The sequence below is a fragment of the Cryptomeria japonica genome, chromosome 11 (assembly GCF_030272615.1).
Source record: "Cryptomeria japonica chromosome 11, Sugi_1.0, whole genome shotgun sequence".
Classification (NCBI taxonomy): Eukaryota; Viridiplantae; Streptophyta; class Pinopsida; order Cupressales; family Cupressaceae; genus Cryptomeria; species Cryptomeria japonica.
This window is the reverse complement of record NC_081415.1, coordinates 20,793,558-20,805,628: the sequence shown is the minus strand read 5'-3', so window position 1 is coordinate 20,805,628 and position 12,071 is coordinate 20,793,558. Positions and strand designations below refer to the sequence as shown.

The 12,071-nt window shown below is 34.2% G+C and overlaps 1 protein-coding gene across 1 annotated transcript in view; it reads left to right on the top strand.

The window, feature by feature from the left end:
* Positions 1-7,801: 7,801 nt before the first annotated feature.
* Positions 7,802-12,071, top strand: part of LOC131049496 (mRNA-decapping enzyme subunit 2) — a 95,274-nt gene continuing 91,004 nt past the window's right edge. The window contains exon 1 of the mRNA XM_057983563.2: positions 7,802-8,089. Coding sequence (XP_057839546.1) covers positions 8,010-8,089 — 80 coding nt within the window. The 5' untranslated portion in view covers positions 7,802-8,009. The remainder of the gene's footprint in view (positions 8,090-12,071) is intronic.

The window sequence follows — 12,071 nt, the reverse complement described above, 5'->3', positions numbered from 1 at the left end:
CTAGAGAAGATCATGTAAAGGTTCATTGTAATGTAATTGCGTGATCAAATCATGAATTGTATATTCATTGAACTATTAGGGTTGGGCCCTAATCCTAAACCTTGTAAATGTTCATGCCATGGGTTTGTCCATGTGAATTTGGTTATGTATTTATTTTCCTCCCTAGTTAAGAGGGAGTGTTGATTTTGTAACTAGGTTATGAAAATAAATAGGATTCGGATTGCCTTAAGGCATCGTCTGAATCCTTATAGGGTTGGGCCCTGCTTCATTAAGGAAGCGTGTAACTAGGGTTGGGCCCTATCTCTATGTGCACAAACTCGAATAGGGTTGGGCCCTTTATCTCCTACATGCCAAGCAACATGAAACATATTCATCATATTATAGGGCCGACCCTATATGACTTCATGTATCGTGTGGTCCTAAATAGGTGCGCTCCCCTTGCAATATAACTTAATCATTATTAGTACGCCAAAATAGGGCAAGACATAAGGTAACGTATAAGCCCTATAATTGTAATTAAGTCTTGGCACAAAACTTAAGATGAAGCCGACTTAAATTGGTCTCCACGCCAAATATAAATAGAGATTAATGTGTATGCATTCATCATTCAGTTTTCATCATCATTAATGTGAAGTTAGCTCTGCAAGATCTGGAGGTCAGCAAATATTCATTGAAGGCAAGTGAACCACCTTTGAAGGTCAGTGAATTACTTCTGCCATCAGCATTTGCCATACATGCGATCTTGGACAGTGAATACATTGAAGAGGATAGCAAGTTCCTCTTGAAGGTCCAAAAACATCATTAGGTCTACAATCTTCAGTGAAGAATTACGAAGAGCTGGAAGTTGTATACTGATGATATTCTTATATAAGAAAGAGATAAGTTTGCTATCTTCTATTGTTACATTGTGCCCTAGCTGGGTTACAACTGTAACTCTAATTCTGCCCTAGGTTGACAGTTATATCAGATAAGTAATCTAACCTTTATTGCCATTGTATTCTACAATTAATAAAAGGATCTAGATCTGATTTGTTGTTGGGTTTTTCCTCCAAGAGGGAGGTTTTCCTAGGGTATGTGTTGTGTCTTGTTTCTTATTCTGTGCATCATTACTTTTCTGTTCATTTTGTTAATCTGATCGCGAAAACTAACAAAGACATATTGGATCTCTCTATAAAAGTAGTGGCCAAGATGATACATGAGCAAAAAAATCCCATCAATCCAATAAAAAGTATACAAGAATTTTCAAAAGAAATGTATTTAAAGATTGAAGAACAGGATGTGCAAGGATTAACTATGCAACTTGAGGTGACAATTAGACATAGGGATGAAAAGGGGAAAGAGGCAAGAGTAGAATAATTTTGGGGATATGAAAGAGGATTTGAGATTTTGAGGTTGAGAAAAAAAACACAAAAAAAAACATATACAACACGTGAATTAAGGAAATAAAATGAATCAAAAGAGGAAGAGACCTATTAGACATTAGATGATTTCTATGTGGAACTAATAGTCATGATAGGGTTCTAGATGATTTAGAAAATGATAAAACCCCTCTAAAACTATATATCTATGTAAAAACTAGGAAAAATGAACAAAATCTTTCCAAGTGTATATTTTCTCTTATTTTTCAACTTCTAGAGATTGATAGAAACGTGGGGAATAAAAAATAAAAAATATTTAGTGAACTTTAACCAAGGGAGACCCTTCCTATGATTTTTTGAAATTAAGTTATAGATGATGGGAAAATGAACTTAATCTAATTTAACTCATGTTCTTTTCCATATTATATTTTGTGGATCATAGTTTGACATTTGATTTATAATTTGACATGTGGTGAATACATGGTGTTTATTAGTTCATGTGATGCATATTAGTATGTTGCACATGTGCATATTACATGTGGCAAAGAGTGCATCCCATTTTGATGTCGCACTCTTTGCCATGTGTAATATATAACATATAATGTATGTAATAAGTTATAAGAGTTCATCTGATGTCATAAAGATGTGTAAGAGCATCTTATAACATAACAAAGGCAATCTAGAAAAGCAATAAAAAAGCATGCACTATACCTAGGATGATGATGTGCAAGTAGATGGTATAATGTTGATTCTCTATTTATACTATACTAGGATACTCTTACTTTTACTTCTAGGACGATGATGTACAAGTAGATGGTATAATGTTGACTATCTATTTATGCTAAACTAGGATACTCTCACTTCTAGGGGGGCACAAAACAACTAACTTAAGGAAAAGGTTGAAAATATCTAATTTGAATTTTGAGATGTAAATTGATAAACAAGGTTTATTTTCAATTTAGTATTAGCATTTCCTTAAGTACATTTTTTTCTAATAATTTTTTTGGATTGGATTGTCAAAATCTCATACGATTGAAAACAGTTATAAAGTTTACAAACCATAATTTTACTTGTGAAAATGATAATATCCTAATTTGGTAATTCAACTTATTAGACCTCCCAAGATAATTTTTCATTCATGGAATAAATTTGAGCTTGTTACCTTAAAGTTCAAAGCAAACAACAAAAAAATAACAAAAAATTGAAAGCAAGCAAAAAAAACCTAGAGGTTTGAATAGGCGGTGGTAGGTGGACTTTAGGTTTCGGTCGAATACACTTAGCAGCTCTTGCAACCCTCTAGCAACTCTCACACAAAATGTTAGGGGCTGTTTTTTTTGTTTGTTTTTATTTTACATTCTTTTAGTTGAATACTTCTTGGTTAGATAATTTTCAGCTGAATAGATTTTGGCCAAAACCCCCTCAGCGGAAAACATACTGCCATGGGGATGCCACGATGATGCCATATTCGATCGAAACATATCCAACAAAAATATTTTTGATCAAAATTATTTCAACCAAAATTATTTAATTGGCCTAAAATGTGACGTAGGTTTGCACTTTTACCCACCTACTCTCATTGGCTCATTTTTTTTATTGCAATGCTTATTGTTGTTGAAAATGGAAAAATAATTTAGGGGCTTGCCTCAATCAAATCCTTCCTACATGTTTTGACACTAGTAGTTGATTTTTTAAAAAAATTTAGTGTATCCCTATAGTGTTGGTGTATGAAAATATTTCAATGAAGGTTGGTGTATGCAATAATGGTGGATCTCTTAGATGATTGTACAAGATCTAGCTATGTGTAGATGTAAGTGGACGTGCTAGTGCTCCTAATCATCCTATGATTTATATTTTTATAAATTTGCTTAAACAAACATTTTTAGGGTTAATCAAATTTTTAAACATGAACAAGGGTTAGAATTTAGGGGAAAAGGTAGGCATCTAAGAGAGACCCAACTTGTTCTTTCTAGATGGATAAAATCATGCACTAGTATTGATTAAAAATCCTTGAAAACTAAACCACTTTTTAAAAATCAGTTGTGCAATGACTATTTTCATTTGTAAGTAATTGAAATTATATACATCTTAACATTGAGTTTCCCAGTACTATTTTCTTAAGTTTAGTTTTATTACATATAGTATGAACTTAAGTACTTTGTTAGGAACACATGATTTCTCACAACTAGTACTTATTACTATAATTCATCTTTAATGGAGGAACATCTATGGTGTAAGAGGAAGCTTGCATCAACCAAAAATATTTCCTTTCACATTGGTTTACTTGCAAATTTATGATCATATTCTAGTCATCATATGTTCACTACAATTTGTGGTTCTCAACATAGAGACACATTCCAATTCTAGACTCATTTTTAAGCATATTAGAGTTACAAACCAGATTCATTATTTTTTTGTTTGTAATGATTTAATGATATTTTTAGTGGCCCTTAGTTATATGTCCAAGCTCATTGGTTCAACAAAGGTTTGTGGTGAGAATGACATCAAGATTCAATTTCTAGTCCTCATTACATTCACGTTAGAAGGTTCTCTTCTCCACATTTCACCAAGACACAAGCTTTATGTTGATTGCTGCTAATGCATAACATTATAGATGTAAGGTGTTGAAAATAGGGTTTCACAAGTTTAGGCATGAATCCACTTATTTCCGCACCAAACATTAAAAGGGAGAGTGAACCCAATAGATTCACCCTTGATTATATTAGGAAGAGGGTTGAATATTGATAGGATTATATTCTCTTTTGTCTAAGTTGAGGATGTAATTTGAATGCGAGATCTAGGGTAAACGATGGAAAATTGACATAAAATAACTTGAACAGTAAGTTATAGGCACAATATGTAGGCACAAAACTAAGTTTGAGCAGAAGGAACAAAGGGGAATCTGTGTTAGGAAATTCATCATGAAAGTGCAAGACAATGTGGCAATTAACATCCCGGTCCCCATCTATCAGATGTAGACAAACAAGGTATTTTTGAGATCAGGATGTCACTCAAAATCTATTCCTAAAAGCTTGTCAAAAATCCACTTTGTGGGACCATGTGGCATTTAGGGATTTGGTCCTCCACTTTTTGCTCTTGTAAAAGCTGGATTTGATCTTCATTGAATTGTCTATATTATAATCTTCATTTGTGGCTCCTGAATTTGTCACCTACTCACAAAAAGAAGGAAAATGGTATTGTTGATAAGGGGTTTCCTAGGTAAAACCCTAGGTTTGGAATTGACCCTTGAATTGAATTGAAATGTTGAAGTAAATGAAAAATTGATGACAGATGATGGTGCAGTGCACTTTGGATGCAATCACAAGTGTTGATGCAATAAATTGACTTGACTTAATTGAACACCTATGCTTGCATGAAGATTGATGTACATTTGTTGCTTCATGATGAAGAATATGGTGGGATGAGATGCTACCTTCAATGCTTGAAGATGCTTGATGTGAATGCAAGATTGTGGATGATGAGAGATGTTCATGCGTTGATGTGATGATAAAATGAATAGGAAGAATACTCTAATATAGGGTTCCTAAGGTAATTTACAGATTAGGCCGACCTCCAACAATTAAATTGAAAAACCAAGAATGAATATAATTGAGGTAGAAAATTACACTGACATGTTTAATTTTGGTCCTGGTTAAGGAGGACCAATACACCCTGTGCACCATGGTTCACCAAAAACAAGGTAGACAAGCGGGGAAGCAAAGTGCACAACCTAAGGCACAGGTTCAGTTCTTTGTGCAAAAAGATGACATTAGATTTGAGGTGAAAAGGTAAAAAATGGACACGGGGGAGATCTAAGATAGGACACACTCAAATTAGGGGCACAAAAGGTGGTGTAAATTATGTAGAGTTTCAAATTTAGGTGTCCACACCTAGTAATACAAATTATATTTTTTGACCTTTCCTATTATTTTTTCTTAAAACTTTGGTAACAAAAACCCTTGAAAATATGGTTTCAAGGAGCACAAAAAAGTGAGTTTTCTTGACGAGGTTGCAAAAAATATAATGAAAAGTCATTAGTAGTGAGATAGAGCTTAGGAGAATAAGTTTAGTAGTATAAATAGTTATATAATAATTTTTTATAAATTTTTAAATTAGATTTGGGTCCTATCTAATTACTTCTAGTTATTAGAACAAAGGTTTCTTATGAGTTAAACAAATAGCCCAGGAGATGTTGATTCCTCAAACAACAAGTTTGCAAATGTGATATCTCGAATAGTTATGTTTGGTGCAACATATAAAGTCCTATGTCAAAATTACAAATATAAATATCCATAATACAAGACTATTTATTTTGAACACAAGGTTGTCCATCATTGTCCTTTTAGATGGCTACCTTATAAACTTCTTCTCACATGCTAGCCTAACAATAAAGGTCCTAACTTGGAAATGCCAATGGAAATCTCCATTGCATGGAAAAAATCTACAACCACAATTGTATTATCACTATAAATCACAATGATTGTTTTTCTCTAGGCTGACAATCCTTTAAATATGTAGATTATATTGAAATTACCACAATAATGCAGGAGTATTAAATTGGCATCATTACTAGGAAGAAGTATACAATACAACAATACCACCAAACAACTTCTCTAACATAATAATCTATAAATATTTAGTTACAAAAATCCCTTTAACACATGAACACTCTTCTAGGATTATAATTGAGTTTTCCTACCCAAGACTATTGATTTTTGGCACTTCTTATCGAAGACCTAAACATGACTTGGTCCAGTAGAAATTAATCACAAATATAAATAGATGCATGGGTAACCTCAATCAAGATATATACAAACATTACTATATTTATATTACATTTTGGATATGTTCAAGTACCCCTTGGGATCACTTAAAATTATTCTATTATGGTGGTTTTACTTTTGATCTACTTTAAACAATGAGCTTCTACAAAATAGTTGACAACCAATTTACATATATTCAAAGTAATGCAACCATACAATTTCCTTGTGTTGCATTACTCAATAACACTATTTATTGAATGTCTAAAAAAGACTCAATCCAGTGAAAACCAACCACAAAGATAAACACATGCATGGTTAATCTCCTTTAAGAATAGAATGAAAGAAACCATATAGGTATATTATATTTGTGATGTATAAAAATTTAAAACCACCAAATAAAGTAAAACACATTTCATAGTTCAAAATGTCTCCATGTGAATAAACAAATAGGGATCTAACAATATGTATCACAACACTACTATATATTAAAATAACCATAGACTAAACCATAGAACCAATGCTTTCATTTTAGAGATAACAACATATTGTTTTTGAGAACTCCATGAAGAAAATTAGACACATTTTTCGTAGAGTCTGAAAATGTCACCATTGAGCTTGCAATGACAGAGGATAAACTTGTGGTAATTATATGGATCCTGCGGTGGGGGAAAAGGATCCCATAATGAAGGAGGCAATGATTGACGAGTCCATTAGAAATGAGATATGCTTTTAGGGATTACAAGCGCTTTAAGTTTATTTTTAGTGATTGCCTCTAGGGATAGGTTATTTTAGTAGTAAACATATGATAGTTTAGTATTAGTTTCTAAGTAAATTTTATTAGAAATATGATATTGTATATGTAGGTTTAAAGTATTTTGAAAACAATAATAGTTTAGAATTATTTAGTTTTTGATTAAGATAAACGGGTTTTACAGGACTTGAAACCCAAAATCAAATAGAAAATTAAGAAAAATGAAACAACTGCTAACCAGTCCAAAATCAACAACTAAACAACCACCGAAACAAGGCAGAGTCCACACAAAACAACAACCAACAAAAAGCCTAAACTAAGAACAACACAAAAAGAGATTTAAAATTATTTAGTTAGTAATGTCATGTTGTTTAATTTCATAGTTTTATGTTTTCATATTATGAGTAAATGTAGTTTTTTAAGGACGATGACAATACGAATTTGTGTGTGTTTGTATATAATTTTAGGGAGGAATAGTTAAAGTAAAATTGACGATGGAGTGTGATAATTGAATAAGATAGGGAAGGGGTTGAAAAAGTGATGTTTTGTACATTTTTCATAATTTTATGTATTCAAGATATCAATATTGATGACATAGACTTGAAACTTTAGGTTTAAGTAACAAACTCGTTGAAAAAGCTAATGTTAAATTTTTAAATCATTCGACTTCAACATATAAGATTTTTAAGTACATGATATTAAGACGCACAACTACAAGATTTTCTCCCCTATTATTTAATTATGCTTCACCATAATGTTTACTCTACCATTAAGTGTACTTAACCAAAATGATTCCTCCATAATATAAATCTGAAATCCTAAAGAAGGCGGCCACACATGCCTATCATAAGTAAAAATTAAAAAGATATATTAAAAAATTAATTAATTAGAAAAATAAGAGAGAGGAAAATGTGACAAAGAGGATTTGATTCTCTCCTTTTCCGAAAGGCAGTCACGTTCTCTCTTTTCAATTTCCATTCCGTCTTTCTTTGTCATATCCTATAAATACCCTGCAAACATACAGGCAAAGGAACATTGAAATTTGCTATGCAGCTATTACAGAACACGTTTATGTCACTTCTCTTACCGCATTTTTTTGTGGGATTTCGATTTTCAAAGTGAAGAAAGAAGAAAATAAACATGTCGGGCATATCTCGGTCGCAGAGCGTGCCCACAAGAAATGCGCTTCCGCCGCGGGAGCTTCTTGATGATTTATGCAGGTTATTTTTTTTTTCCAAAGCTTTTTCGAAAAAAATTTTTAGAAGCCGATTCTGCAAAGGTTTTGCTAAATTTTCAGAAAGAAGGATCAGAATTATGGACTAGTAAATTTTTAGTTAGGGTGATTTTGGCTATGCGCTCAAATTAATTTTAATTTAGAATCTGCACGCGTTCCGCCGTTTTTTAAGTTAGGGCGAATCTTGGTTACGCAAAATTTAATTTCAAGAAAATTGTGGAGTGTACTGCTCAATTATGTTAATTTTTGCTCTCAGGAGTTTCACTCGCGATTATTTCAAAGTTTTTTGCAGCAGTGTTATATGTTTTCCTTAAAGTAGGGTCAATATTATCCAGAATTAAATTGAAATTACGGAAAATTTGATTGATAAGAGTGAATTATAGCTGTTTTCTGTACAGAAATGTAACCTAGTTTCAGTACCTTTAAAAAAACCACGAAGAATTAACCTAATTTCAGCAGCATTTAGAGAAGCTTTATTTGAAATCAGTCAAATTAGGGTACAACGGCAGGGCTAAATTAGGACGGGGCTTAATTTCCAAATAGAGTGGATTTACAGAGCTGGTTATTGGAAGCCAAGTTCAAACAGTTTGTTAGAGATGGGTTTACGTTAGCATGGTGCCTCTACATTTATAAATTACAATGTTATACAGGAATGCATCCCCCCTCCTCTCTGCCACCGACCTCCCCCTCAAAAAGAAAAGAAAAGAAAAGAAAAAACCATGTTTTTGGGATGGGGACATCCCACCACTAGTCACCTAAGTGTCGGGGATATTTTTTGGGGACTTTTGGGGGACTCCGGGATGCCCTTGTGACGTCCAGGGGACTCCCAAGGGTCTTCCTAGAGATGCCTAGGCATCTCCTATGATGAAAAGCTGCAAACCATAATTTAATTTAATTTTTTTTGAAATGCAAGCCGCCACACCTGAGCTCTAAACACTAAAAAAACTTACAAATAGGCATCTAAGCCTCAGTCCAACTCACTTTAAAGTTTCAACAACATAGTCGAAAGTTGGAACAACAAGCTATGTGGGTGAAATAAATTGCAACTGAAGGCATTAGGGTTGAGGAAAGGTGAGAGGAAGAGCAAGAGGAAGATTGACAGCAATCCAGCATTGAATCAAAGGATTTAAAGCATTATTCAAGCATCAAGGTAGGCTTCTTTCATGTCTCTTTGTAATTTTACTTTTCCATTGTTCAATTTAGTAACTAATTATTCATTTGTAATTTTTTTTTGTCAAATTTAGTGATACCCACTATGCGTTCTTATAAAAGAAGCAATAGTTTCACCTAAACAACTAAACAAACTAAAAAAGTCAAGAACTAAGATGACGAACTAAAAAGCTAAATGACTAACTAAATGACCATTAATAGAACCACTAAAAAGGTAATAAGTGACCAAAAGAATCAATTATTCTAATACCCTCCCTTAATGGTCATTCTATCAACTAAGTACCCGATAGAAGACACTACTGGTCTTTTGATCACAAACGCAAGAACACTCTGCTGTTGTAGAGACCCTCCCAGGATCTGCAAAGTGGTAATGACCAAGAATAACTGATTCTGGGTGACTGATGTAACCCTCAGACACGAATTATAGAACTGTCACACACAAATTACTGAGCTTGAAACCATGATTTCGAGGAAAAATCGGCAAACCCTCCAAAGAGCAACAAACACAATTTTAGCAAAAGACGCAAAAACTTTTGCAAAAGAGTATTGAGCACTGTTTGCTCCAAAAACTCCAAAATAGATTGCAAGATGCCACAGTTGCAGATGTTTGCCCCAACAACCCTAGGTGTGACCCAAAATTGACTGCATCAAAGCACGTTTTTTGAGTAAAAAACCATCAAACTTTGAAAAGTGGATTTACAAATCATCTTTTTTGTGGAAAAAATGATAAAACCGAGATAACCAAAATCCCATGCGAATATCGCGAATTACAAATGATAATTTTAAGGAATAATTATAAACCTGTTGTGACGTTTTCACACATTATCCCATTGCAAATGGGGACCCCCACTTTTTGCTTTTTGGGGTTAGCCCTTTTGGTTTTGTTGTTAGTCGTTTTAGTGTCTTAGCCTTTACATTGAAGGGATTGAGTCAGGTGGATCTCCTCAAGAGGTCAGGTCAATTGAATGATTAGGGGTTATTTAGATCACTCCTAGGGTGTTTTTTGTGTACTATCCGATCACACTTCAAGTTGCTAAATCAAACCTTGGTTGAATGCATAATGTCCTCCTAGGTCCCATCCCTTACATCAAGGACAAAGCAAATTCGCCTTAAGAAGTCTGGAATGCCATCCTGATCCTTAAATGTCCTGAAATTTGGCTAAGTTTGGAATGTCATCTTGATCTTGAAATTTGACAAAGTCTGGAAAATTGAAGAATCCTCCAAAAACTAGATTTTGCATTATAACTCCTGGAGGTTTGAAACCACTCTCAAACATCTTGACAATATATATGGAATATAACTTAAAGTTCTTTCTTATACTTAAATGTTATATTTCATATATGAATCATGACGGAGAGACTAACATGGCAAATTTCGCTCCTGACTCTTCCAGAGGGTCCAGAGCGAATTTCAATTTCGCTCCTGACCCTTTCAAAGGGTCCAGAGCAAATTTCCTTATATCTCCCTTCTTGGTCCTATTTTGCCTCATAAACCTTATCCCTATGGCGTGGTTGAGAGAGTATTGATGTGTGAAACAAAGTGAAGTGAAGAATTTGTGCAAAAAGCAAAATTTCACTCCTGACCCTTCCAAAGGGTCCAAAGCAAAATTTTTCCAAGCTCTTGACCCTTCCCTTCCAAAGGGTCCAAAGCAAAATTTTTCCAAGCTCTTGACCCTTCCCTTCCAAAGGGTCCAAAGCAAAACTCTCCAAAAGACTTATTTCTTCATTAGGGACATTGAATGGTGGTCATGCATGGCAGAAAGAAGGATCAAAGATCAAGTCTAAAGCAAAGCTAAGTGAAAAGGGGTAAAAATTGAGCCAAAAAGAGTAAATTCGCTCCCGACGCTTCCAAAGGGTCTAGAGCGAATTTCTCCTTAAATCATTATATCTTGCTCAAACCTATGAACTAACTCATTCCCAAGCATTTTTTGAAGGCAAAAGACTTGTTTTTGATGATTAAAGGATGAGAAACGGAGTTTTGTGAAGGAAAATCAAGCAAAATGCAAATTTCACTCCTGACCCTTTCAAAGGGTCGAGAGCGAAATTCCTTTTAAGCTCCTGACCCTTCCAAAGGGGCCAGAGCGAAATCCTTCTAAAGACTTATTTCCTCAACATAAGCATTTGAGTAGACACCACTTTGAGAGCAAGTTGGCTTGAGTATGATAAGATAAAGGGGAATGGACAAGTCCTAGGCAAGTTGAATGAGAATTAAGCCTACAAATGCAATTTTCGCTTCTGACCCTTCCAAAGGGTCCAGAGCGAAATCCTTAACTAGACTCTCTATTTTGTCTAATGCACTAAAAGGACCTTGTTTTGAGCTAAATAGATGGCGAATTGACTTGATTATGGAAAGAAGAGATTTGATAAGTCAAGTTTGAGGTGAGTTGAGAGGAAAAGAAGTGTGAAATGAGCCTAAGGGAGAATTTCGCTCTTGACCCTTCCAAAGGGTCCAGAGCGAATTTTCATAGAATCCTGTCTTTGCTTCATTTTTGAACTAAATTTTGTGCCTTGAAGCCTTAGTTAGGATTTCATCATGCCTTAGAAGCAATTGAGGGGTAAAAAGGTGGAAGAATTTGGCCTAAAATGTAAATTTCCCTCCTGACCCTTCCAAAGGGTCCAGAGCGAAATTCCTAAAAAGTCCTTTTGCTCCCAATTTTGTGTCAAGCCTAACGTTGATGGAGGTTGATTGAACTTAGAGTCATCCTTAGGCATTTATTTGAGTGAGTTGTGGTCACAAAATGTGAAGAATTTGTCCTAAGATGCAAATTTCGCTCTTGACCCTTCCAAAGGGTTCAGAGT